The 24,629-nt window shown below is 35.9% G+C and overlaps 1 protein-coding gene across 2 annotated transcripts in view; it reads left to right on the top strand.

Annotated features, from left to right (window-relative positions):
• The window catches only part of VTA1 (vesicle trafficking 1), a 39,404-nt gene continuing 14,775 nt past the window's right edge, over positions 1-24,629 (top strand). The window contains exons 1-4 of one of the 2 annotated variants that reach the window (XM_082756618.1): positions 1-195; positions 14,131-14,225; positions 17,473-17,600; positions 18,261-18,336. In XM_082756618.1, the coding sequence (XP_082612744.1) occupies positions 84-195; positions 14,131-14,225; positions 17,473-17,600; positions 18,261-18,336 (411 nt within the window). In that variant the 5' untranslated portion in view covers positions 1-83. The remainder of the gene's footprint in view (positions 196-14,130; positions 14,226-17,472; positions 17,601-18,260; positions 18,337-24,629) is intronic. The other variant, XM_082756617.1, reaches the window with a different exon arrangement.

Below are 24,629 nucleotides of genomic sequence, written 5' to 3'. Positions count from 1 at the left end.
CCCTCAGCGGGCCGGAAGCGGAAGGCTCCGGCTCCGGCGCCGGCGTCGGGGATCGGCAGCCGCCCGCTCGGCGTTGCTGCGAGATGGCCGCCGCCGCCGCGCTCCCCCCGCTGCCGCCGCAGTTCAAGAGCATCCAGCACCACCTGCGGACAGCGCAGGAGCTGGACAAGCGAGAGCCGGTGGTGGCGTACTACTGTGAGTGCGGCGGGGGCAGCGCCGCCCATACCCTCCCATACCCTCCCCTCCCATCCCTTCCCATCCCGGCCCGTCCCCTCCCGGCCGGGCCCGCCCCGCCGCCGCCCCCGTTCCCCCGGCCCGGTGGGGTGTCGGGGTGCTGCCCACGGGTATCGCTCGGAGCTGTCATCCGAGGGGCTCTGCAGGGTTGTCCTGCCGCTGAGAAGCCCTCCTCTCCGTCCTGTGTCGGATGAAGCAGTTTGGGTTTGGCAATCTGTATAGCAACGTCCGCTTTATTTGCTAGCGAGCTCGTGTTGCCGCTTCTTCAGGCTGTTTTGATTCTTCTTGTTTGTTTCATTTGTTTGTGTTTCCTTGAACTGCACGAAGCAATGTATCTTTCAGACAAACCCATCTTCTCCCCTGGTTCTGATCTGTCACCCTTTCTAAAAGCTTCCTGCTGCCGTTTAAGAAATGGCAGCCTGTTAGTCAGCTTCAATTAGTGTCACGGTTGATCACCACCACACTTGGGCAATCCCTAAAACAAACAGATTATGAAGAGTTACAAAGTGCACTGACTAGAAATGTGTCTTTATGTTGTTTACCTTTTTTTTTTTTTTTTTTTCCTATTCTTGAGTTGGGACATCATTTGGGGGGCTTACTTGGCAACAGCCTGGGTTCAAGACGTTAAAAAAAAATACGGGTGGAACTGATTGCTTGATTTGTAATAAACAGTCTTAGTTTTAAAAGGATGAACTCACAGAGTTCAGGCTTTAGAAAGCTCTGAAAAATGTGTCAGAAGACTGATTTAATTTTCACATGTTATACAGGAACAGCTAATTTACACAGCTAATTAATTAATTAATTGCACAACTAACGCAGAAAAGTACCACTAGAGAAGCCAGATAGCCACATATGAGAACCCTGGATGTTCTCAGTAGTATTTGCCATGTTTTTACTGGAAGAACATAGGACAAATTGTTCTTTGTGTGACAGGAAACACCAGCTAGGTCAAGATGCATTGCAGTTTTGTTTTTATTTGTTCTTTTTTTATCAGAATGTCTGGCTATTAAAAAAAGGCAACACATGTTCATTGTTATTTTTATTTTAAACTGAAATGTTCTTGTGGCTGGTCTCTGCCACGTTATTTTATTTCTGGCTTTGAACCTGAAGTAAGTTTCTGAACCATTAATTTTAAACATTGTGGCTTTGGAACAATTGTATGGGGTCCCAAAGCGTTAATTATTAAATATGGCTGTTGTCAAAAAAAATGTAAAGTTCCAAATGTCTACTTCTACCACATTATAAATAACAAAGGTTTTCCTAAAAAGGTAGAACTGGATATGCAAAGAATGTTCAAGATGTTTTTCAGGTAATGTTTTGAAAGCAACACATACTATTTAGTGTTCAGAGAAAGCAATATTTCTTAATAGATGCTTTACTGAAAAGAAAAAAAAAAAAACAACACTTAAAAGCATCTCATTGTTGAGCCTTTGAAATACGCTTCAGAGGAACTCTGTGCATTTCCAATAACATACTTTGCGAAATGGATTGTGTGAGAAAAGCTTGCTGTGTGCTGAAACACATTGGCACACCTCCACTGCCCTTGTCTGTACAGGTATGCCTGCAAACACGCCTGTCGTGGGACCAGGCTGGTGGTGTGGTGCAGCAGTCAGCCAGGGGGGCCTGTGGTCACGAGATGGGACAGTGCTGCCTATTCTGTCACGGGGCTGCTTGCACACCTCTGTGTGAGGGGGAATATCTGCCATTTGGTAATATGATGGGAATAGCTGTCAGTGCAGAGATGCCAGGAAGGTGTTTATAGCTTTGGTGTATTGCCAGAAGTGGTTCGTCCACAGCCAAAAGTTTTCATCCTAATAGTAACATCTTCATGGCACTGTTGCTTTGAACACAGACATATATTGGCTAGGATTTTGATTTACGTGCATTTTAATTTAATTTCACTTATATGTTTCCGATAGTAAGAGCTGTTCCACATTCTAATTTGAATACCAGAAACAGATGGATTCTGGTAAGATGTGTTTGCAGCCTAAAATATTACATCCTGTGCCTTAGCAATAAAATTGTCGGAGGGAACCACTTACTACACGTTAATATTTTGTGTCTCTTCAGCATCTGCTGTTGGCAGGGGTGTGTTCTTAAAGTCTGGAATTTCAATGGCAGTTGCACATTTCATTTGCATATCCCATTTTAAATTTTCTTCTCTTACTTTTTTTAGATGTAGTTCATCTGAAGTCTGAAGCTAGTATAAACCAGTGCTGCTACCTCAAGAAGATATTGTAGTTTGTCTCTGGTCTCACATTCACACACCAAAAATACTTCAGAAGCAAACCTTGGTGTAATTGTATGGTGAACAGGAACAGCAGGCATTTTCAGCCAGGCCAGTTTGCTACCACCTAAACAGCTGTGCTCATGCACAGAGGCAAGGAATAAATAGCAGTAACATGGGGAGAAAGCAGGACTTTTTTTGGTGTTGCTGGTTTATGTTAATTTAAAGAAAATGTAATTTGATGGATGTTAAGCTCTGTTTTACACAATACAGATAGCTGCAGCAGGGATGGTTTGTGTTTTTCAAGAAGCATGTACTTTTCCACATGAAAAATCAAATGTTACAGAACAGCATTGGTGCTCTTGTGCAGCATGACAAGTGGTATTTGTTGTGGTGCTTGCTGGAAAATCCACAGAAATTGAGATCTGATTTTATTTCTTGTGGTTCTGTACATTCCTTACAAGCCCTTCACTCAGTTTTTAGCGTTCAGATTGGTATGTGATCAAATCGGCTTTATACGTTGTATGAAAATAATGACTTTTTTTAGTCATAGCTACTGTTAATAGCTGAACAGAACTTTCAACTTTTGGTAGAAACAATAAAAATATATTTGGTTTCTGACAGCATGTACTGTAAATTTACTTGTCTGTAAAAATTGTTTCTCTACAGTCTATGTTCTAAGAAGAACAATTATACCATGCTTATTTTTTAATTCATACAAGACTATCTTCCGACACTATTCTCCTTTTAAAGAGATTAGGAGATGCTTTATAGTCAATAAAATGTTCAGGCCTGTTATACTCTACTACCTCCCTTTAAAATCTGTATTGTTCCCTATTACTCCACATTTCATATAATTTTGTTATAGTCTTACTGTAGTTACTCTGTGTTCAGTAAAGGGCAGTTGTTTCAATAGGTGTAAGAGAATACCAGTAAAGAATGCTACATAGGTTGCCCAGCAAAGGAAAGGAAGTGATTGTTCGTCAATAAAGTAACTTTCTTGTTTTTTTTTTTTTGTTTTTCTTGTTTTTTTTTTTTTTTAAAAAAAAAAAAAAAAAAAACAAAACACTTAAATGAACTTGACTCTTTGGCTACTTTGAGATGTTGTATTGCAAACACAAGGAGGCAGGCTTTGATAAGAAATCTTTGGCCTGCTTAGTAGTTGAAGAAATCTAAATTGTGCCATAGGCAGATATATTGCGAAGTTACTTTTTGATAAATTGCATTGTTTGCGAGGTAGGTCTGTGTTCTAAAGACTTTTGTTTTAATGTTTAAAGCAGTTTTTTCCTTAATAGTTGTTGTTTCAGGCTTTCGGTAGTGTTTCAGTAGTACATCTTTTTAAAGATGGTTGGTAGTGCTATTAATTTTATTCTTTTGTACCTGTTACTCCTTGATGTTTTAATTCAAACGTTTTGAGAGAGTGCTAGTGAGTTGCCAGAAAAATATATATTCGAAGTGACATCCTAAAACCCACGTGGTGTTTGGGTATCTAGTAAATGCAGCATGAAATCATATGATTCTAGTAGCTTCTGAAAGTCTTTGATAGTCAGCTAAGCATCAGAAAGCATTAACGTGAAATCAGTAGACTGGATCTGTTTAAGAAGATGTGAAGATCTCCCATAATTCTTAAATTCTTCAAATAGAAAAGTGCAAGATAATTATTTCAGAAGGATCTTACTTTTGTGTTGACATTTGTGTTTTCGTGGGATACAGCAGGAGAGAAAAAGAGGTGATTTTTTTCCCCCACAACTAGTTGACAGTCCCTTGAATCAGAAGTCATTCAGCTCATAGTGGAAATACCCATCTGCTAAATTTGACAGTCTTTTTACTTTCAAGTTTAATCAGACATCAGTGAAGCAAGGTTCTCAGTACAAACCAATTATAATTTTATTATAAATTATAATTTTATAATTTATATTGTGGGGGAGAAGAACAAAGTAGAACTTCTGTCCTGAATCAGAACTTTAGGAATATAAAATGACCTTTGAATTTTACAACTTAAACACTATTTTGTCTAATGATTTTTCCTCAAAGCAGAGAACCCTAATAATCAATATTGAACTTCTATTTTATTCAACTTCTTACTCATCTTGATGCATTTTGACCTAATTTGGAATGATTATTTAGGAAGATGCATGTAATTCATAAGTATTAAATGGAAATAAAATTGACTAATGTTTGCTATATTTCACTGGAGAGGCTCTGCGTATACTCACTGACTTGGTTTAACTGTGACATTCTAGAATTGAAATGCATGAAATAATGTTCTTAACATCAGCTAGCTACTAAAATCAAATTCTGTAGCTTTCTGGTTTAAATACTTCTGTACTAGTTTTATATAATCCATTTGTAAGAGTACATTTACCATAATCTTATGTTGCCATAAAGCAGTTTTGCTTGCTACTAATAGTACAAAGTATTTAAAACCTATTATTAGAGATCAGGTACTGAAGAATAGATTTACTCAGTTCTTTACCCATAAGAAGTTAATTGATCAAGTCAAATATTTAAGAAGTAGATCTCCATAATGTACTGGAGAATTTTTCTGATTGTGCTATGAGTATAAACTTAAAGTATTTCTCTTTTTTTTTTTTTCCATTGCTTTTTTTTTTTTTTTTTTTTTTTTGTCTTCAATCTTAGTTTATTTGCTCTGATTTGTTTCAGAGATTTGTAAGTAGGAAAAATGTACTGAGAAAACTGTTTTGTGACAGTAGGAAAACTGTACTCAGAACATTGTGCACTGTTTTTCTGTAGAAACAGAAGAACAGGCAGAACTGATGGGAATAACAAAGATAAATACATGAAATCCACAGACCTCAGAACAAGCTGTATGTAGAACTAAATAGTAAAGACGTTAACTACTGTATAGTGTTTCTGGCATGTGCTGGTGATTACAGAGGTAGTATTTTAAAAGCAACTACTCTGACAGAGAGAGGAATGAAAATATAAAAGTGCATTTCAGAGATTAAAACTTAATTTTAATTTCTGAGGTGTGTGTATTTATCTTAAAATCCTAAAGTTCAGTTGTATGGTGTGAATATACTAACATGCATTTTTCCACCAAATATTTCACATGCCTTTGGTGGATCTGTTCAACTTGAACCTCTGAAAGTAGAATGAAGAACTGCCTGAGATTTGCTGCACTTCTGAAGAAGGGGTGCATCAATGTCAACGTTTCAGTTTGCAGAATAGCAGAATCATTGAGGTTGAAGAGAATTGTGGACACCCTTTAGTGTAATCTCCTGGTCACTAGTTAGGTTAGTCAGGACTGTGTCCAGGCAGGTTTTGAATGTCTCTGAGGATGGAGACTCTACAACTTCTGGGAGCAACCCATTCCATTGTTTGACCACCCTTGCAGTAGAAGTTTTTTTCTTATATTTAAGTGAAATTTCTAATATTTTATTTTGCACCTGTTGCCACTTGTCCTGTCATTGGGAACAACTGAGATGGGTCTGGCTTTGTCTTTGTTCCCTTCATTCCCAGGTCAGGTATTGATGCACTATCATGCATCAACACCAAACAGTCACAGCTCAAACAGCCTCTTCTGGTATGATAAATTCTCTTAGTCCTTTGTCATTTTTGTGCTACTTCCCATGTCTCCTCTACCGGGGAGCAGAAAACTGGATGCAGCACTCCAGGTGTGTCTCACTGGACCTGAGTAGGAAAGAGCGATAATTTCCCACAACCTGCTGGCATTCTCCTAATGCAGTGCAGGATGCTGTTAGCAGTTAAGGTTAGGAAACATATCTGAGTCGTGCTCACCTAGAGTGCTTTGGTTCACCTCACAGAGTAGTTGAGAGCGCAAAATGGGTTTCTTCCACTTGAAACTTAACTAGAAGGTGTTCCACACGAATGCTTCAAATTTGCTCTCGAATAGCTACAAGCTGTTTTATCCATATGAACTTGTCCGTAAGTGAAGAGTATCTGCCTTCTTTTTTGCCTTCTTGAGAGCTCAATTACTACATCCTACAGTTCAGGTAGTTCTTCTATTTCAATTATAAATGTTTTGTTATCTGTATTAGAATATTAGAATAGGCTTTAGAATATTAGATAGGCTTTAAAAATACAGATTGTTTAAATATTGTGCAAAAGTTTAGAAACGTGGTGATTCCACATATAGATCACTTATTCAAATTTTTGAGAGCAAAGGTGGTCTTTAAACTGTGGTGAAGAATGGCATGAAGTATAGAATACTGAGTCATAGCATAGATAATAGATACTGTTAGCTTACTTGGGTTGTCTCATCTGACCTTAACAATTAACGCAATTGTTTGAAATTGCAGGTTTTTTCATTATTTACCTTGTTTACAAGTTGCTGTTCTTGGAATAATGGTGAATTTTAATGTAACTCACTGCAACTTTCAGTAGTTTTCTTTCTTAAAACATTTTTCTTGAGATTATTTTGACCTGACAAGGTTTGTCTCGCATGTAACATAACCTTGAAATTCTGTTATATAGGATTTAGAATATTATAAAAGAATCTGAACTGAAGAGGGTATCAAGCCTTTTATTGTTTTGGGTTTCCTAGTGAAATTTGTGTTGTCTTCATCCCAGACCAGACCTTTCTCCTCAGAAAGAAAGATTTTTTTTTTCTCTTGCATTTCTCCTTTAACTAATTTTACTTGAAAGTATTTATAAATAATTTGTATTCTGTGGAAAATTTCAGATCTTGAGTGGATGCTACTAGCCTAATATGTTTCTTGTCTTGTGCCAATTTCCTTCAGCATCGTATAATGGAGAAGTGGTATAGGACCCTCCAACATTTCATGTAGAAATAGCATATATTCATGATATGCATGCAAAAATTATGTGATTGGTATGATACGTTAATGTTCATGGAAGAAAGAATAATTCGTTTCCTGTGCAGATTTCTTTAGGAAAATACTTTTACAGTAGTTTTAGTACAATCTAATTTTCATGTTTTTGTGTCTCCCTACTCCCCGCATTTGTATTCCAGCTATTGTTTTCCTGTTACAAGCAGTTAACAAACATTTTTCTGCCAGTGGGTTGGTTGGCAGTGGGAAGAAGAAGGTGTAGAATATCAGTGAATAATAAATTACAGAGTGAAAAAGCTTTCAGTTCTTAATCAGAATCAAAATATGACTGAAGGTTATGGAAATGTTTTTGTTACCATTTAATGTTAATTGTGGAACATGTGAATGAAAAGTATTAAAAGTATTCCAGTTCTTATTAATTTATTTTTCTGTACTGGAAGAAAATTAAATACGTGTTAGGGGAAAAGAACTGTAATCTTTTGATCCTGGTAGACCAGGAAAAATCAAGATAGATAAGTAGGACAGAATTGAGAAGACAGAATCGGTGTATTGTGCATACTTGCTGGCTAGAACCTTGGTTATCCAGTATTTTTACTTGGCACAGAGTTAGTTTAAAATGGGAGCAGGGGGAGTTTCAGTTGTTATCCAAACATAAATCTGGAATAACTTACTGTGTATTAGGAATGAATGCCTGGCACATACTGAAGACGAAATACTCGCTCTGAAATTGTGCTGTGTATTAGCAAAGGAAAAATAACGTGGTATTACGTGACATAAATAAAAGCAGAGAAGTTTCTGTAAAGCTCACTGTATAATTCCTTCCAGTACACCCACACTTAGTATTTACTGAACAAAGATTAAGGGCAACAAATCAAGACATAAATTTTGTCGTTGTCTTGGCAAAACATTTTTCTGAGAATGATTGCTTGCCAAGTCTTTATGACTTTGAAGATAAATGTCCTGTCTGCAAACTGAGAGCAAACCCTCTTTTAGTTAATAATTGGCTAAACAGTCCTGTCTTTGTGCATAAAAGATTACAAGTGACTTTAGCCCTACTTAAAATATTAATAATATTAGACATAAGCACGATGTAGTCTTTACCTCTTTTGTGCTTCACTTTCTGCATATACTCCCGTTGTTAGTCACATTAAAAATCTTTCCTTCTGCTTGGTTTGGGTAAAGGAGACAAAAACTTAGATTGTAAATATAGATTAAAAAGACCGAGTAATTTCATTCATTGGTGTGTTTGCAGGTATTCCAGATCTTCATCACAGTATTGAATAGAGATGACAATTATAGGTCAGTTATTTCCACGAGTGGATGCGTTCTCCAAATACTTTGTTTAGGCTTTAAAGTCTTGGAAATTTTTCCGGGTACGATGTAGTTTTCATTGTCTTTTTATATCAACATTTTTAGCGGCTTGGCTTCTCACATAAGAAACCTAATATCAAATATTACCAAGCATATGGTAATATAAGTCAAGTTGTTTAGTTTTATGAAATATTGCTATGGTCATTAAGGACATTTTAAACATTTACAACTCAGGTTCTTGAAGAAAAGTGCTCCAAAATCATTTTGATGTAAAATGAAATCTCAAGTCATTTAAAAATTCACGTGCTGTATTTTTAAAATGTGAAAAAATGTGTGATTTAGCAATCACAGTAATAATGCACTCTATTGCTTTTACAGTATTATAGAAACCAAGATAGCTGTATTTAAAGGAATGTAAATAATTTCTCTGTTTTCTTTCAGAAACAGAGAAAAAAAATCTTAACTTGTGTTTGGCCTTCACAGCAAACATTTTGGAGGTGATAAATAGTTGGCTTCTTGCTCAGGAGATTACTTGTCAACATAAACATAGAGGACAGTTCTTTGAACGTTAATTACTAGTTTAAAATTTCGCTGAGGATACTAACATAGAAAGAATGTTTTGTTTACTCCTGCTGAAAATTCAGCAATGAAGTGAATTTACCTATTTGCTGTAAGTCAGATAGGATAAGGACAGTAAATGGATTTCCTATACTAGATCAAAACATATCTTTAGTTACTATTGTTTATGCTTACCAAAAGTAATGTTTGTGTGATAAACTACATGTAAAAGTGAAAGGTACTTAAGACTTCTGTCACTTTAATTGGCAAAAGTAGTAGTTTTGAAAACAGTGTAGTCTTGTAGGAAATGTAAAAAGTAGAACAACTGAGCACTTCGTCACTGTCTACAAGGTAAGGTATTTAGGTCAAAATGCAGTAAGTACAACTTCAGTGATTAGTGTCTTCGTATTTACTTGTCCGTTGCTCTTTATACACATAATTTTAAAAGCAAAAATTCAAAATTTTAAAAGAATATTATTTTTATTTCAGTACTGTCGGTAGGGGCAAAAAGAATATTATTTCCTCTGTGTCCTATTCAGCTTTTGTCAGAAATTCTGTATTCTTTCAGTTTTTCAACTATTTCATTTTATTTCTGCATAATGAATTGAAAGATTGATAATAGTTTTTCAACCTCCAAACAGAATTTTGACTAGAGCACCAAAATGTACTTAGCAGCATTTTAATAGAATTATATGATGAAGGTTTGGGTTGGAAGGGACCTTAAAGATCATCAAATTCCAACCCTCCTGCCGTTGGCAGGAACATCTTCTACTAGACCAGGTTGCTGAAAGCTCCATCCAGCCTGTCCTTGAACACTTCCAAGAATGGAAAGCATCAACAGTAGTTTACATAAGTGTCATAATCTTGGTCACCACTTTCTTGAGAAAGGAGGAAAAGCTTTTGCCCTTACCTCAGTGATTGTGTCATCAGAGGCGTGTCTCTTGATATGCAGTATTCCTTTTGAACTTATTACTGTGTGTGAAGAGGTGAACATGTAAAAATTCTGAACTTTGAAAGTTCTTAAAGATTGCCACAAACTCTTTTAATTTGCTAAGTTAACTTAAGTGTGCTTTGACCTTTTGCCAGCTAATAAGATGCAGGAGTTCTCCCTTGTGATGCTGGTAAATGTGAGACAGTTTGATGGCTAGGTGTGGTAAATGTCTCTATGTATTTGGTTGTGCAATACAGAAATGCCATTGCTGTGACAGGTGGAGCAGAGTTAACCTTAGCTCAGATGACATAAGTAATCTGTAGAATGTCTGTGTTCATATAGGTAGAGCATGTATTATATTCTATGATTTTATGCCATGAAACGTGTTCCGGGAAGCTTGCAATCAAATATGTACTTAAAGATCAATTTAGTTGAAGACTAAGTACGAACGTAAGATCACGAGACTTTAATCTGCAGTAAACTCAAATTAATTTGAGTTCCTGAAATAAAGATCTCTTTATCTCTCTGTTTGGATTTATTTCCAATATAATTTCAAATTTACATGTCGTAGTTTCAGAATTTAAATGTTAATGTGACAGGATCATAAAGATAAATGAGTTTAAGCGAATATATCAGTAATTAGTTTAATTTTAGTGTTGTCACATAACTACATAACAAATACAATTTTTGTTAAAATTTGTCTGCATCAGTTATTTTAGTTGTTCATAGCATTTACTCATTCCTGAATTTTGACTCAGAGTAGACTTTTATATGGTTGTTCACAGTATCATGGAATGGTTTGGGAAGGCCATCCAACTTGGTATCCACAGTTTAGGCAACTGCACTCTGGACAACCACGTTCAGTGCTCTCATAGTAAAGAATTTCTTTCTTATATCTAATGTAAATTTGTCCTCCTTTAGTTTAAAGCTAATACCTTTTATCCTATCACTGTACCGATACAGAGTCCCTCTCCATCTTTCTTGTAGGCCCCCTTTAGACACTGGAAGACCATTAGAAGGTCTGCCGGGAGCCCTCTCTTCTCCAGGCTGAACAACCCCAACTACCACAGTCTGTCTTCATAGGAGAGGTGCTCTAGCCACTTGATCATCTTTGTGGACCTCCTTTGGGCTTGTTCTAATATGTCCATGTCCTTCTTGTGCTGGAGGCTCCAGAGCTGAACACAGCACTCCAAATGGGGTCTCATGAGAGCAGAATGGGAGAATCACCACCTTTGGCCTGCTGGCCATAATTCTTTTGATGTAACCCTGGATATGATTGGCTTTCTGGGCTCCAAGTGCACATTGGTGTCTCATGTGGAGTTTCTCATTGGCCAACACCCTCAAATCCTTCTCCTCATGGCTGCTCTCTATCCATTATTCTCCCAGCCGGTATTTGTACATGGGATTGCCCCAGCCAAGGTGCAGGACCTTGCACTTGACCTTGTTGAACTTCATGGGGTTCACACGGGCTCACCTCTGCAGCCTATCCAGGTAGGTCCCTGTGGATGGTATCCCTTCCCTCCGGAATATTGACTGTACTACACAGCTTAGCATCATTGGCAAACTTGGTGAGGGTGTGCTCAATCTCACTGTCCATGTTGCCAACAAAGAAATTAAACAGCACTGGTCACATTACTGACCCCTGAGGAATACCACTCGTCACTGGTCTCCACCTGGACATTGAGCCACTGACTGCAACTCTTTGGGTGCAACCATCCACCCAGTTCCTTATCCACTGGCTTGTACATCAATCAAATCAACATCTCACTAATTTAGGCAAGGATGTTAGGTAGGACAGTGTCAAATGCTTCCCACAAGTGCGGGTAGAGTACATCAGTTTCTCTTCCCTTGTCCACGAATGCTGTAACCCCATCATAGAAGGCTGCCAACTTTGTCAGGCACAATCTGCCCTTAGTGAAGCCATGCTGGCTGTCACCAGTAACCCCCTTATTTTCCATGTGCCTTAGCATAGTTTCCAAGAGTATCTGCTCCGTGGTCCTGCAGGGCACAGAGGTGACACTAACTGGCCTGTAGTTCCCCAGGTCTTCATTTTTTCCATTTTTGAAAAATGGGGGTTATGTTTCCCCTCTTCCAGTCAGTGGAACTTCACCGGACTGCTATGACTTCTCAAATATGATGGACAGTGGCTTAGCAACCTCATCTGCCAGTTCCATCAGGATCTTTGTATGTACATGTATTTCATTATGTCCAATGGACTTGTGCACCTTCAGGTTCTTTAGCTGGTCTTGAACCTGATCCTTTCCTGTAGTGAGTGGTTCTTCATTCTAATCCATGTCTTTGCATTCTGTGCCTTGGCTGGCTAGCACACTTGCTGGTGAAGACTGAGGCAAAAAAGCCATTGAGTACCTCCGTCTCCTCCATATCCCAGGTAAGCAAGCAGGTCTTCTGTTTCCCTCTGGAGAGGGTGAACATTTTCCCTAGGCTTCCTTTTATCACTGACATTCTTAGAAAAGCTTTTTTTGTTGCCCTTGATGTCTCTGGCCAGATCTTAATTCTGTCATGGCTTTAGCTCTCCTAACGTGATTCCTGGCTGCTTGGACAGTGTCTCTGTGTTCCTCCCAGGCTACCTGTCCTTGCTTTCATCCTCCATAGGTTTCCTTTCTGTGTTTGAGTTTGTCCGGGAGGTGCTTATTCATCCATGCAGGCCTTCTGGCATTTTTGCCTGACTTCCTCTTTGTTGGGATGCATTGCTCCTGAACTTTGAGAAAGTGACCCTTAAATACTCATCCCAGGCAGAGCTCCATGCACTCCAGCTGCTCACTGACGTAAAGGGCAACACCCCCTCCTCATCTCCCCATTCTTCACTCTCTCTCATCCTTCATTGGAAACTTAAATAGAAAGTTGCTAGGTTGTTCTATCAGATATGTATGCAAGAGCAGAGAGACATGAGAGGACACAGAGAAAACATACTTCAGTGTATGTTTTTGTTTTGTTTTGGTCTTTAAATGGTTGGGCAGTCCAACAGCTTTAACATTCAAAAATGTGTCAGTTTTGCAGTCCTAAATACGGAGTGTGTGTGTGTATATATATATATATATATATATATATATATATATGCTCTGTCTGGTTTGAATAATCAGTTGTACACGAAACAGGAAATACTCTTGTTAAAACCTAGATAAACTCGTTAAATTTAAATAGCACTGGGATATGCTGTAATGTTCATGATAATGTTCAGGAGAGTTAAAAAATGTATAGGTCTTCCACTCTGCATTTGAAGGTGTTTTGCAGGACACCTCTGATGGTCAGAAATGAGAGTTAATAGAGTGTTTTTGTGGAAAAATGTTACTGTCTCCATTGGGTTACTGAATGTTTCTGTCCGTTATCCTTTCTGCGTGTAGTAATTCTGTTAAATATTAGTTGTTTGGTTACATCCACAGTTTCCTAAAGCATATGAAGTTTTGCCATGTATATATATGAAATTCATAGGTTTTGATAATTCTGTTCATTGTTTTCAACCAGAGGGTAGTAATCATAAGCTTTTCAAGATCACACAAAAGAACTGTAAACTTTACTTGTAGGGAAAGTTTAATAAAGTCTGTTTTGTCTGATTTGAAGATCAGATTTGTGTCTTGTTTGCCTTTTGATGATGTGTATGCATTTATGTGGGTACAACAGATTGTTAATTCCATTTATTAAAGTAATGGTTTTAAAGTTTACTAGTTCCTGCTACCGGAAACTTCATCTTTTTTTAGGTATATCCATATACTATGTACTTATATATGAGTTGTGTGAAAACTATTTGTGGACACTTAGGGAAAAAATCAACTTGAAGCTCGTATTAGAGAGTTGCATTGTAGCGTGTTGATTATTTAGAAAAGCACTTACAGTGATACAACCATCGATTTGAAATGAGCAGAGATACTCATTGTGAAAAATAAAGCATAAATCTTAGAAAAAAATATTTCCTAGTATTTATCCAAGATTGAGTAGATCTCAAATTACCTGTCAGTGCTCAGTAGCACTATAGTATTGGATTTATGAGCTTGTCTTTCAGATATATTAGGGGGGTGAATTGCTATGGGTTTTGCCTTAGATACGTAATTTTTTTTTCTTGTTTTGTTTCCTTTAAGGTCGTTTGTATGCAATGCAAACAGGCATGAAGATCGATAGTAAAACCCCAGAATGCCGTAAATTTTTATCTAAGCTTATGGATCAGTTGGAAGCTGTAAGTATAATTTATTGCTGTCCTTTAAAATTATTCATGATGTTATTTTAATTTCTATTTAAGCTTCTGTAAATACTGTCTTTTCTCTATCATCATTCTTTGAAGCAGCTGTTCTGTATGCAGGCTTAATGTAAGAATTTAAGTAGTCTGTCATAAATCAGTAGAAGGGTTGGAAGGAGATAAAGCTGTGTGTGTGTATTTGTGTGTGTGTGTATATATATATGCATGCATAAGCATAACTGTAGCTTCATGCAGTGGACATTTACCATAAGATTTTGATTAGACAATGTGAATTATGATACTTTATATTATCATGAGAAATCATAATTAAATATGAAATATATGCTGGAGACCTTTTTATTGATTTGCCTTTCCTTGAAGTCTGTAAGAGTTATTTGTAATGCTGTAGGAGTGATTAGCTTAGTCCTTACTGCTTTTCAAATCTTTGACCTAAGTTGTATCCTGGGAGTTTCTTTTAATGTTCTCTAAAAGATAAAGGTACTTTTGATGTTATCCTCTGTTAGAGATTAGGGATCTTGTACTATAATTTTTTGTAAGCATAGTCTTACTTGTTGTGGTTAAGAGGTAGTTATGCCTTGCTCTTTTGAGCAGACCTGGTAGTATTAAAAAGCAAACAGTCTTAAAAAGAACAGAGTTAAGGTAAGAAAGGTAGTCATTGTACAGATGGTTTAAATTCCAGGAGCTGTTTGTGTTCCTGTTCTGTAGAGTAGTTTTCAATAGCCTGGGAGGAAGTAGAGCATGGATTTTAAGGTTTAAGTGCTCATTTGGAAGCAGAAAGTAACACTGAAAAATGAAGTGGCACTTCTTTTTGTGTTCAGTGTTAATGATTCCATCCACAAACTAACCATAGAAATACCTGAAGAATTGGTGTGAAAATAATGTAACAGCCTTCATTTCTTCAAGGGAAAAAAATGAGACTTGAACCATTTGCCTTGTATTCGTACCTTGTTGTTCATGTTATGTTTTATTACTGATTTTTTTTAGCAATGGAAAATCTTGTGTACAGTGACTTGGTGTGTTATTGCATCAATTTTTGACATCTTTAGTGGGTCCGGTTCTCATGCTGAAAAGGGAAGAGGTAGCATGAGATAAGATTTAAATTCTATGATAAAGATAAAATAAGATAAAATCCTATGCTCTCTGAAAGGTGTTCACCTTCATTCCGTAAGGATTCTTGAAGGTGTATTGGATCCCTTGTGGTACTGCGGTAATCTGTCTGTAGTGTGCAGTTACCCCTTTTGTTTCAAATTTGGAAAAAATAGAAAACCAGCAAAACCCACAGGTTAATCTGTCAGTTTAAGATTCTCCCTGTGACAACTGATGCTAGGGTATCAACATTCCTTTTATGTAGCCAGGTGGCGGAAGACTGGAGAGAGTGCTAAGCAGGTGTAATACAGTATTTGAGGGCTAGGAAGCTTGAGTGTATTGGTAAGTTGGTGTGTGAATGCCTCTGCAGTAATTTAATAGCAAACATTGTCAGTCTACCCGTACCACCAGGGGGCACAAAGGAGTGTTACAGGTCTGTGCTATATGGTTCACACAGCTTTCTGTGGTTCGCCGCAATTATTTTAGAGGTTAAGACAGAAATTTACAAGTGATCCTGAATTTTTTATTAGCAAAGAACAAATCAATATAGGTTTATCTCGAAATTACCAAGTGTGTTAATTTGCAGGCAATTTCATACTATTTCAAGTATGTGTAATTAATTAAATACAGTGATTTTAGATATAATATGCTTGTTTCAGTCAGAAATATTTTTATTTATGATTGTATTGTTTTGTTTTTTCAATAGGTAACTATTTCATTTAAATGGTTTAATTTTAGTAAATACAATTTTGCTTGATTTTAGGGTCAAATTATGAATCACAGTTTTAAAAAAATGGCACTACTGTACTCAATCACAAATTCAGATGTTTGAAGGATAATTTCAGAAGTAAATAACTTGGTTAACTTGAATTTTTGAGGAGCTTATGTATCTGAGTGCCGTTTGTGCATTTGAAATTATCTCTATTGAACACTAGATTAAGTATGGCAATAAATTATTTTCCAAGCGTAAGGTATGCATATAGGCTGGTAAAATACATATTAGCAATTTGATTTCTCTGTGAACTTCAGTATTTCATTTCAGAAGTATATCTTGCAGTTTACAAAGTATAACTTTTGTTTTTCATGTGTGTCATAACTTGTAAAATGAATACTTTTTGAAAAATATGTAGGAGTTTGACAAGTCTGCAGATTTGAAGTACTATTTAGAAAGTTTATTTTTCACTACTGAAATCATTTTTAAAAAAATATTCTGTGTATTAAAAAGTTGGCAGCAAGGTAAAAAATATTATGGAAATGTAGCTTGTGTGATTAAATTTTCCTCACACATTCAAAGTGAAAAATAACAGCCATTCAGATGCTGGTTTTAAATCTTTTGGCAAAATAAAGGCTGCAGGTTAGTATCATGCCGTGTTCCTGTTTTTGTTCTCTAAGGATAACCTGAGATTTCCTTATGTGCAAACAGTAAGCCTATTCAGAAGCTGTAAGTCCACCTGTTGTAACTGTTAGTGGGTTATTTGCTTTACTGATTTTTATTAGGAAACCCGAGGATTCTTGTACTCCAGCATCTTTGAAAAGAGGTCTTTCAATTGCAGTACACTGCTTAGACTGAAAACTCCGGTAAATCCATAAGTCACTAGACCAGTTAAGGTGGGGCTCAAACTTGGTGAAAGATGTAATGCACTGCAGTGAAATATATTATAAGAAAGAAGATGCTTAATCACTCTGATCTACAGTACCTTAATAATGTATGCAATACTTTATCAATTGAGCTGTGTTGAATTGCAGTGCATGCTTCAGAGTGCTTTGTCTTTTGGATAAAAAGGGGAAAATATCTGCAGATATTCCTTCAGAATATTACAGTTGTATGTTTTTGTGTTTGTTTTTAAGGTGATTTTTCTTTAAAAAGTATTTTCTACTAGAAGATAGTATTAAGATCTACTTATTCTTAACATTTCTCTCTCCAAAAGAGTGTATCTTCTCTCTGGCATGCTGCTTTTAGTGTTTGTTACGTTAGAAGGTAGAGATTTGAAAAAATAATCGAAGTGCATATGGTTTCTTTTTTAAATTGTACTCAGGTTTGTCTAAATCAGCAGCTGCTTCTTGTGTTTGAATTAGATTGAAGTCCTAGGGTCTAATAAGGTAATGAATGTATTTTTTTCAACTTTTTTTTTTTTTTCAGATGAAAAAGCAATTTGGTGATAATGAAGCAATTACTCAGGATATTGTTGGTTCTGCTCATGTGGAGAATTATGCTTTGAAGATGTTTTTGTATGCAGACAATGAAGACAGAGCTGGGCAGTTTCATAAGTACGTGAAAATCTTTGCTTTGTTGTCTGAATTAAGATATTGGTCAGAAAATTTGAATTTTAAACTCTTTTCAATTTGACTATAAGCAGGAATTGTGCTTTAATGCATTCATCTTCCAGAAAACTCCAAGTGTTACTATTTCTGTGTCTAACTTCACTGGTATATTCCATCTTGTGCTCTTTAAGTGGTTGCTCACCTTCTGTTAAGCCTTCTAATTAGCCTTCTCAGACTAATATTGAACTTGCCGTCATGCATATTATATTTTTTACTGTCCAGTGATATCAAAATTGTTGTGACAATGCATGATGTTGTTTGATTTACAGAGATTACTACAGCATGATAATGATTTGGCTGGGCCCTTTAAAGATAGTACAGGATGTCGGGTGTCCTGTATTGAACATTCCAAACTAGAAACTAAGTGTAGAACACATGTTCTGCTTGAAAAAATATTGAAGACTTTCTGCATAGTATGCATGGTATTAGTCAATATGTACCTGAATTTTAACATTGTGAAGTTCTGTAGCATCAGATTAAAAGAAGAAATGAGGGAAGATTTGTTTAATACAAGACAGTGTAATCTAAACCATTAAAACATGATCCTAAGAGGATGACATTGCCAAGTTAGCAAAGTGTTTTCTTTTTCTTTTTTTTTTTTAATAGAAACATGATAAAGTCCTTTTATACTGCAAGCCTCCTGATAGACGTTCTGACAGTATTTGGGGAGCTCTCTGAAGAGGTAAGTGGTAAGGATGTATGATTGCTTTTCATAGCAGAGTTGCAAGTTACTGTTCTAGTTCTGCAATATTTTTTTTTAATATAGCTTTGAATACAAGCTTCAAAGAACATAGGTAGTCAAATACACGTCACTAAATTGTAAGGAATTGTGATAGCCATTTCAAATTTTATGTAAAATATTAGATAAACATTAGCAATAGAATATTAGAAATAATGTGAAATACTAGATATCTGCTATAAGATGACTTAGCAAATAAGCAAGACTTAACAAGTATTCAGTTAGAATTTCAAAGTCAGATTTTTACTGAGGAACAGCAGTGTTATAATCATTCTCATTTGCTTGATATAGGGAAAAATGATGCAAGGCTCTTGGCTTTTTCCATCTTCCTATTTTTCACCCTGCAAGAACTTCAGTGCTAACATTTGAGTTGGAATTATATACACTTTTAGCTATGATGGATATCTTTGTCACAACAAATCTCACCTTTACAAGGTGATATATTAAGTTGAAAGGATATGAATTTACTTAAAAAAAAAAAAAAAAAAAAAAAGGCTTGCTGTATGACCATTTGGAAATGAATATTCTATTTTTAAAAACTGTCTACCAAAGTAACTAACACAGATACATTGTAGCATTCTTTCTGGCAGACTATGTGCAATCAACCAAGTTTTCCAGAACTGGCTGAACAAAATCATGATTTTATTAAGGTATACCAAAACAATCTTTTGGTCTTTTTTAAAGAAAACTTTTAAATTAGGTGTACAGTCAGCTATCTGTTATTCATGCCACACAGGAGAGTTACTCTCCAGTATGGTGGAGAAGATACTTTACTCTTAATGTATTTCTTGTTCTGAGAATTAGTTTAGCAATGAACACTTCAGTTTTAATTGAATGATAAACTCACTTTGGAAATGTAATGGTATAGTTGATAACTTCTGCCAAAGAAAAAAATATATAGAAAAATGATACTGACTGGTGAAGGCAAGTTTCAAAGGCTGTTAAAGGAAGGTTGAAATACCTTAAATAAGAAACGGCAGTGATACTAAACAATTTGTGACAAAATCAGCAAGGACTGATCATGTAAACGTGTGGTTACATTGGTCCCAAACTACTCCATGCCATATTAGGAATACACAAACTAGACATTCTGTATGTAGATTTCAGGTCTAATAAACATTTTTCATGTGCAGGCATATTTGTTACATTTAAAATGCAGTAACTGTGGCTACTTTCATTTGTAAACATTGGAAGGAAAGTAAAAGAATAGTTTTGGTGGTGGTGTGCTTCACGTTCATATTAATCATAGAGTTGTTGCGCAAGAAAGGGGACACTTATACAAATGTTCTTTCACGATTCTACATCTTCTATAACCTGAGAATATACTAATCTAAATTTTTCATCTATCAAGTGCAACAAGTACGAGTGTTGTTTCATGTGGTCTGTTTAAACTGGCTGCTCTGCACACTCACATCCTTTATGGTATGAAATAATAACAGTCCCTAGAGCCAGAGAACGAGTAATGTAATGGACCGAAAAGACACTCACCTTTGACTGTAGGAATCCAGTGCATTACCAATACTCAGCAAGCTTTCAGAAGTCCTGAAAAAATCCGTCATGTATATGGGAAAAAACAATAAAATGTTAATGAAATGGAATGCTAGGAGTGATATGTTTACTGCTGAATGCTGCTTTTTCATTGATGTTGAAAGTACAGAAGTGCTTTGTAATTAGAAAGAAGAATTATCTCATTTTGATTGTTTATTTAGTGAAGACATTAAAAGAGTGTGTACAAGAAATACAGTAAAAGGCTTGCACTTCTGGTTAGCATCATTAAGTTTCACCATTTTCCTTATCCAGTGTCACATGAAGGAATGGTGGAACAAGTATGATGTGACTGTCTTAGATTTTTTCAAAAGCCTCTTTTAGCCTGAAGGAAGTCTCAGTCTGACTCCTGGTTATATAGCAAGATATCTAACTTTTCTACCTTTTCTTACTATTCAGACTATCCATGTTTCTTTTCAGTAGGTAATTGCCTTCACATGTATGGAATGTTGACTATTAAAATGCTTTTAAATCAACAGCAAAAAGCATAAAAGGAGATACTTGACACCTAAAATTAGAAATTCAGTATTCTAAATAATGTGTATATTTCTAACTGTCAAGTGGTTGATTGTAGGTTAGTAGGAATGGATTATATTAAAGGAAATGCTGGATATTCCGTATCTCAGCATTAGAGCTAGACAAAAGGGTTCTCTAGAAGACATGTTTTACACAGCTCATATGAGATCGGTAAGAAGTTGTGTGGTAATAGAGTTATTTTCCTTTACCTCAGTAATGCTGTTCAGAGGGCAGCCTGAAAAGAAACAGACATTCACATTGAAAACAGACTAAAAGCAACATCTGGGTTCAGGCGTTAGAGTTACACATTTACGTGCATAATAATGTGTCAAACAGGGTTCACTTACTTGCCTATAAATTTTGTGATCTTTTATAGATTCTTCAAATTGCCTTGCTATCACTGCCAGAAAAAAAAAAGCCTTTAAATAAAAAAAAATCTAGATTATGCTTTTTTTTTTAATGTTTCTTTAACTGAAATGTTCATTACCAAAATACTAATTTTAGTCAGTGATTGTGGGCTGTCCAAAATGTCCCTAGCTGTTCTTTCCATTAATTAGGTATTTTCTTCTATTCATTTTGGAGAAAGCTTATGGAAATAACTTTGACTAATTTAAATCTCAGATAAATTATTAGTGGGCATGTCAGTGTTTCGTGCACTCCTGAAAAGCATCCACTGAAAACTAATTAGTTGACTGTATTTAAAACATTCACAGACTGTATTAAAATAAAGCATTCACAGTTTCTGAGAAATGCAGTTTTTACTTTTTCAGGGAAGTTTTCTGTAAACTTCGGGTTGTTTCAAAGGAGTGTTAAAAATAGTAATGGCGTTTGGAAGAGTTTTTCCTAGCCCATAACTGTGAATCTTGAAGAATTCTGTCTTACTGCATCAGTATGGCAGAACACTCCAGTTAAATTTCTTTAGGTAAATTATCTTTAGAACGTCCTTTTGGTATTTAATACAGATTACTGAACTTTGTCAAATATTTTGTAGTGTAACATTACACCTCTTTATTAAAAATGTAAAGTTAATTTTCAAGAAATGCTGCTGAAAATGTTGTATTCAATATTGAAAAAGTAGGATAGAATTCCAATATAGTTTAGCTTTTCAACTGTTTTTTCAAAACCTCTGTATCGATCATTTTGTGCAGTGTTGCTCAATAACTTCTTTAAGATCATCAACAAGTATACTGTTGCAGTTGAATTTTATGGTTACTTAATGGCCATTTAATAAAAGAACAGAAAATAGATGATCTGGTTTCAGACCTATACGAAGGAAAGCAGATTCCAGGGAAGAAAATGGTATCTAATTCCTGAGATCCTAAAGTGTAATCTAATCTAGTCTGGTATGCTTTGCAGTGTTTTATATTGGTATTTGGAGTGTTTTGTTTTGTTTTTTTTTATATTCTTATTTCAGTCTGTTAATAACATTTCATATATAATTTTATAGGTAAAACTTAAGTGAAAACTACATCTGTACAGCTGTGGTGTTCTTAACCTTAGTTAACAGTGTAACTCCAACTCAACCACTTGCTCAATGCCTCTTCTTCACAGTACTGATGGAGAAAATAGGGTGAGAAAGCTCGTGGGTTGAGATGAAACAGGGAGATAGCTTACCATTAGAGAAACAGGCTAGACTTGAAGAAAACTAATTTAATTTATTGCCAGATGAAATAAATTCAGGTAGTGAGAAACATTAAAACAATCCCTTTCATCCCTACTTTCCCAGGCTTTAATGTATGCTTTCACTCTCTACTCCTCTTCTGCTCTGCCCTGAATACTGCAGAGGTGGATAAGGCAGGTTATGGTCAGCACATGCTGATTCCTCTCTGCTTCTCCTTCCCTCTCACATTTCCCTTGTTCCATAGGCTTTTCCCCTGTCCTCCATAGGCTGCAGTGTGAATCTCTACTCTGACACCGTCCTCTCTACAGGCAGCAGAGAATACCTGCTATAGTGCTTGGAGCAACACCTTCTCTTCCTCCTTCTCTGACCTAGGTGTTCCCCCTGCTGTTTCTCACTCTGATTGTTCCCTCTTCTTTGGGTTTAGCTTTGGGCTTTTTTGCCCTTCATTAAATACATTGTCCTAAAGGTGCTGTGCCTGTGGCTTGTAGGCTCAGCTGTTCTGAATTGGTCTGGCTTGGCCTCTTCTCAAAGATGATCCCCCAGCTGCCAAAACCTTAACATAGGCACCCAGTACAACAGCATTTCCACACCCCTATAATAATGTTTATAGAACACATTATCAAGAAATAATTTCAGTGTATTGAAAACAGAAGAGAGATGTACAGGCCGTTAAGAATTGCACAATGTTCTGGACACATAATTCTGCATTTGGTGGCTTCCAGAGTATTTGTGAATGATGAAAGAATTTAATCTGCAACACTACCTGGCCAGGAAAGATGCTTCAAAGGAAGTACATAACAGAAAGTCATACTTTCTAGTTGTGCTTTTCCTTTCTGAGGTATAGTGAACGCATTTTTAAACATTTGCCATCAGGGTATGCTATTTTGGAGATCATTTCATCTGCAAAAACAAAAGGGCATATCTTTCTACTAAGCTGCATAAGCATTCTGGTGGATAACAAGGGAGCTTGCTGGAGTTATCCAGTATGCTATAGCTCTCTCTCCCTTCATAGGTAATAGTGCAGTAGACTTTGTAAAGTAAAATCTGTCATTTCAGTTTACTAATTTTCTTACTTCAGATGTAATTTCAGTCAGGACTTTTAAAGAGAAATGAATGTGTCTACCTGCTTCCAAACGACTCTACCTGTGATTGTTACTGTGGAAATTTGAGTTCAATAGTGCCTTGCAGATGTTACTGTTGGTATGAGGCACACTATCAACCTGCGTTGTTCATATGGCTAAATTATTCCATTCATCCTTCCACACTTCTCATCTCTGTTCACATTCAGTTATATCCCATGAAATATATTAGCCTGTAATTGTCAGAATGTGTGACTGGTTGCTACTGTTACAACTTTTGACAGAGTAGTTGATTTGAATAATCAGTTTAAGATTTCTCTTAATCCAGAAAGAGTTCTCAATTGTTAAAAAAAAATCTAGCGTAACAACCCCAGGAAATATGAAATGGCCAATCCTCTTGTCATGTTTTGAAATGTTAGTGTTGTATGTTAAAAAAGTAAAGTATATTTTTAAAAATGAAATGGAAAACCTCAGACTAGGTGAGATTCTGACATTTATTTGTCACTCGTTTTCCACCCCGTGAAGAGAATAATCTCTGAAAACCCAAGTGAAATGCTTCTCCTCAGTGTTTTTTTTTTTTTCCAGAAACTGAAAATAGTGAAAAATATTTGTTTTCTTTAAAATACTGTAAACTATTTGTTTTCTTTAAAATAATTTAAAATACCAAAATCTGGCTACTACCAGAGTTTTTAATGTTCAAACCATGGAGGTAGAATCAGAAAGGCAAGTAGCAGATTGGCTTCTCACTTTTATTATTTCATAAATATACTGCTTCACAAGATAAGAATTGGCAAAAGTGAAATTGAGTACCAATATAGTAATTTTTTTTCGAGAAATACTCATGTTACAAATAACTGAACTATTGACCTGGCAATATTGTTTTATTTAAAGTCATTATTATGATAAGCCGTCTCTTTGCAGTTAGTTTATATATTGCTAAAGTGCTTTATCTAATTTTAAGCAATGTTGTAAAGATAGAAAATTAAAACATTTTGTCTAGAATATCTTACACATTAATCCACAACTACACCACCCTTTCTCTATTCATGCTTTTAAATACCTATTTGTAATTTAAAGTAATATAATGAGAAAAAATATAATATTATTGATCAGAAAGAGTAGCATTGTTTCAGATTTTTTAATCTGAAGTAAATAATCATCTAAGGAAGTTTTCTTTATTATTTCACGTCAGTAATTACATGGTGGTCTGTCTTTCACAGTAGATAGTCTTTGTATAACTATTTCCTTTTCCTTTTCCTGACATGCTGCACTAATTGAAGATCTCTACATTTTCATTTCATGCTGAGATCCTGTTAGAGATGTTCTTTTTATATTTTTTTTATTCACTGATTAGATTCACATGCCTTATCTTTAAATGAGCGTCAAACGATAGCAGCTTAGAAATCTCTTGTCAGGGTGGAAAACCTACTTATGTTTCTTTCTTGAATGCATTAATTCACAGAAGTGAGTGGTTA

This window comes from Aythya marila (assembly GCF_965140915.1).
Source record: "Aythya marila genome assembly, chromosome: 3".
Lineage (NCBI taxonomy): Eukaryota > Metazoa > Chordata > Aves > Anseriformes > Anatidae > Aythya > Aythya marila.
This window is presented reverse-complemented; position numbering and strand designations above follow the sequence as displayed.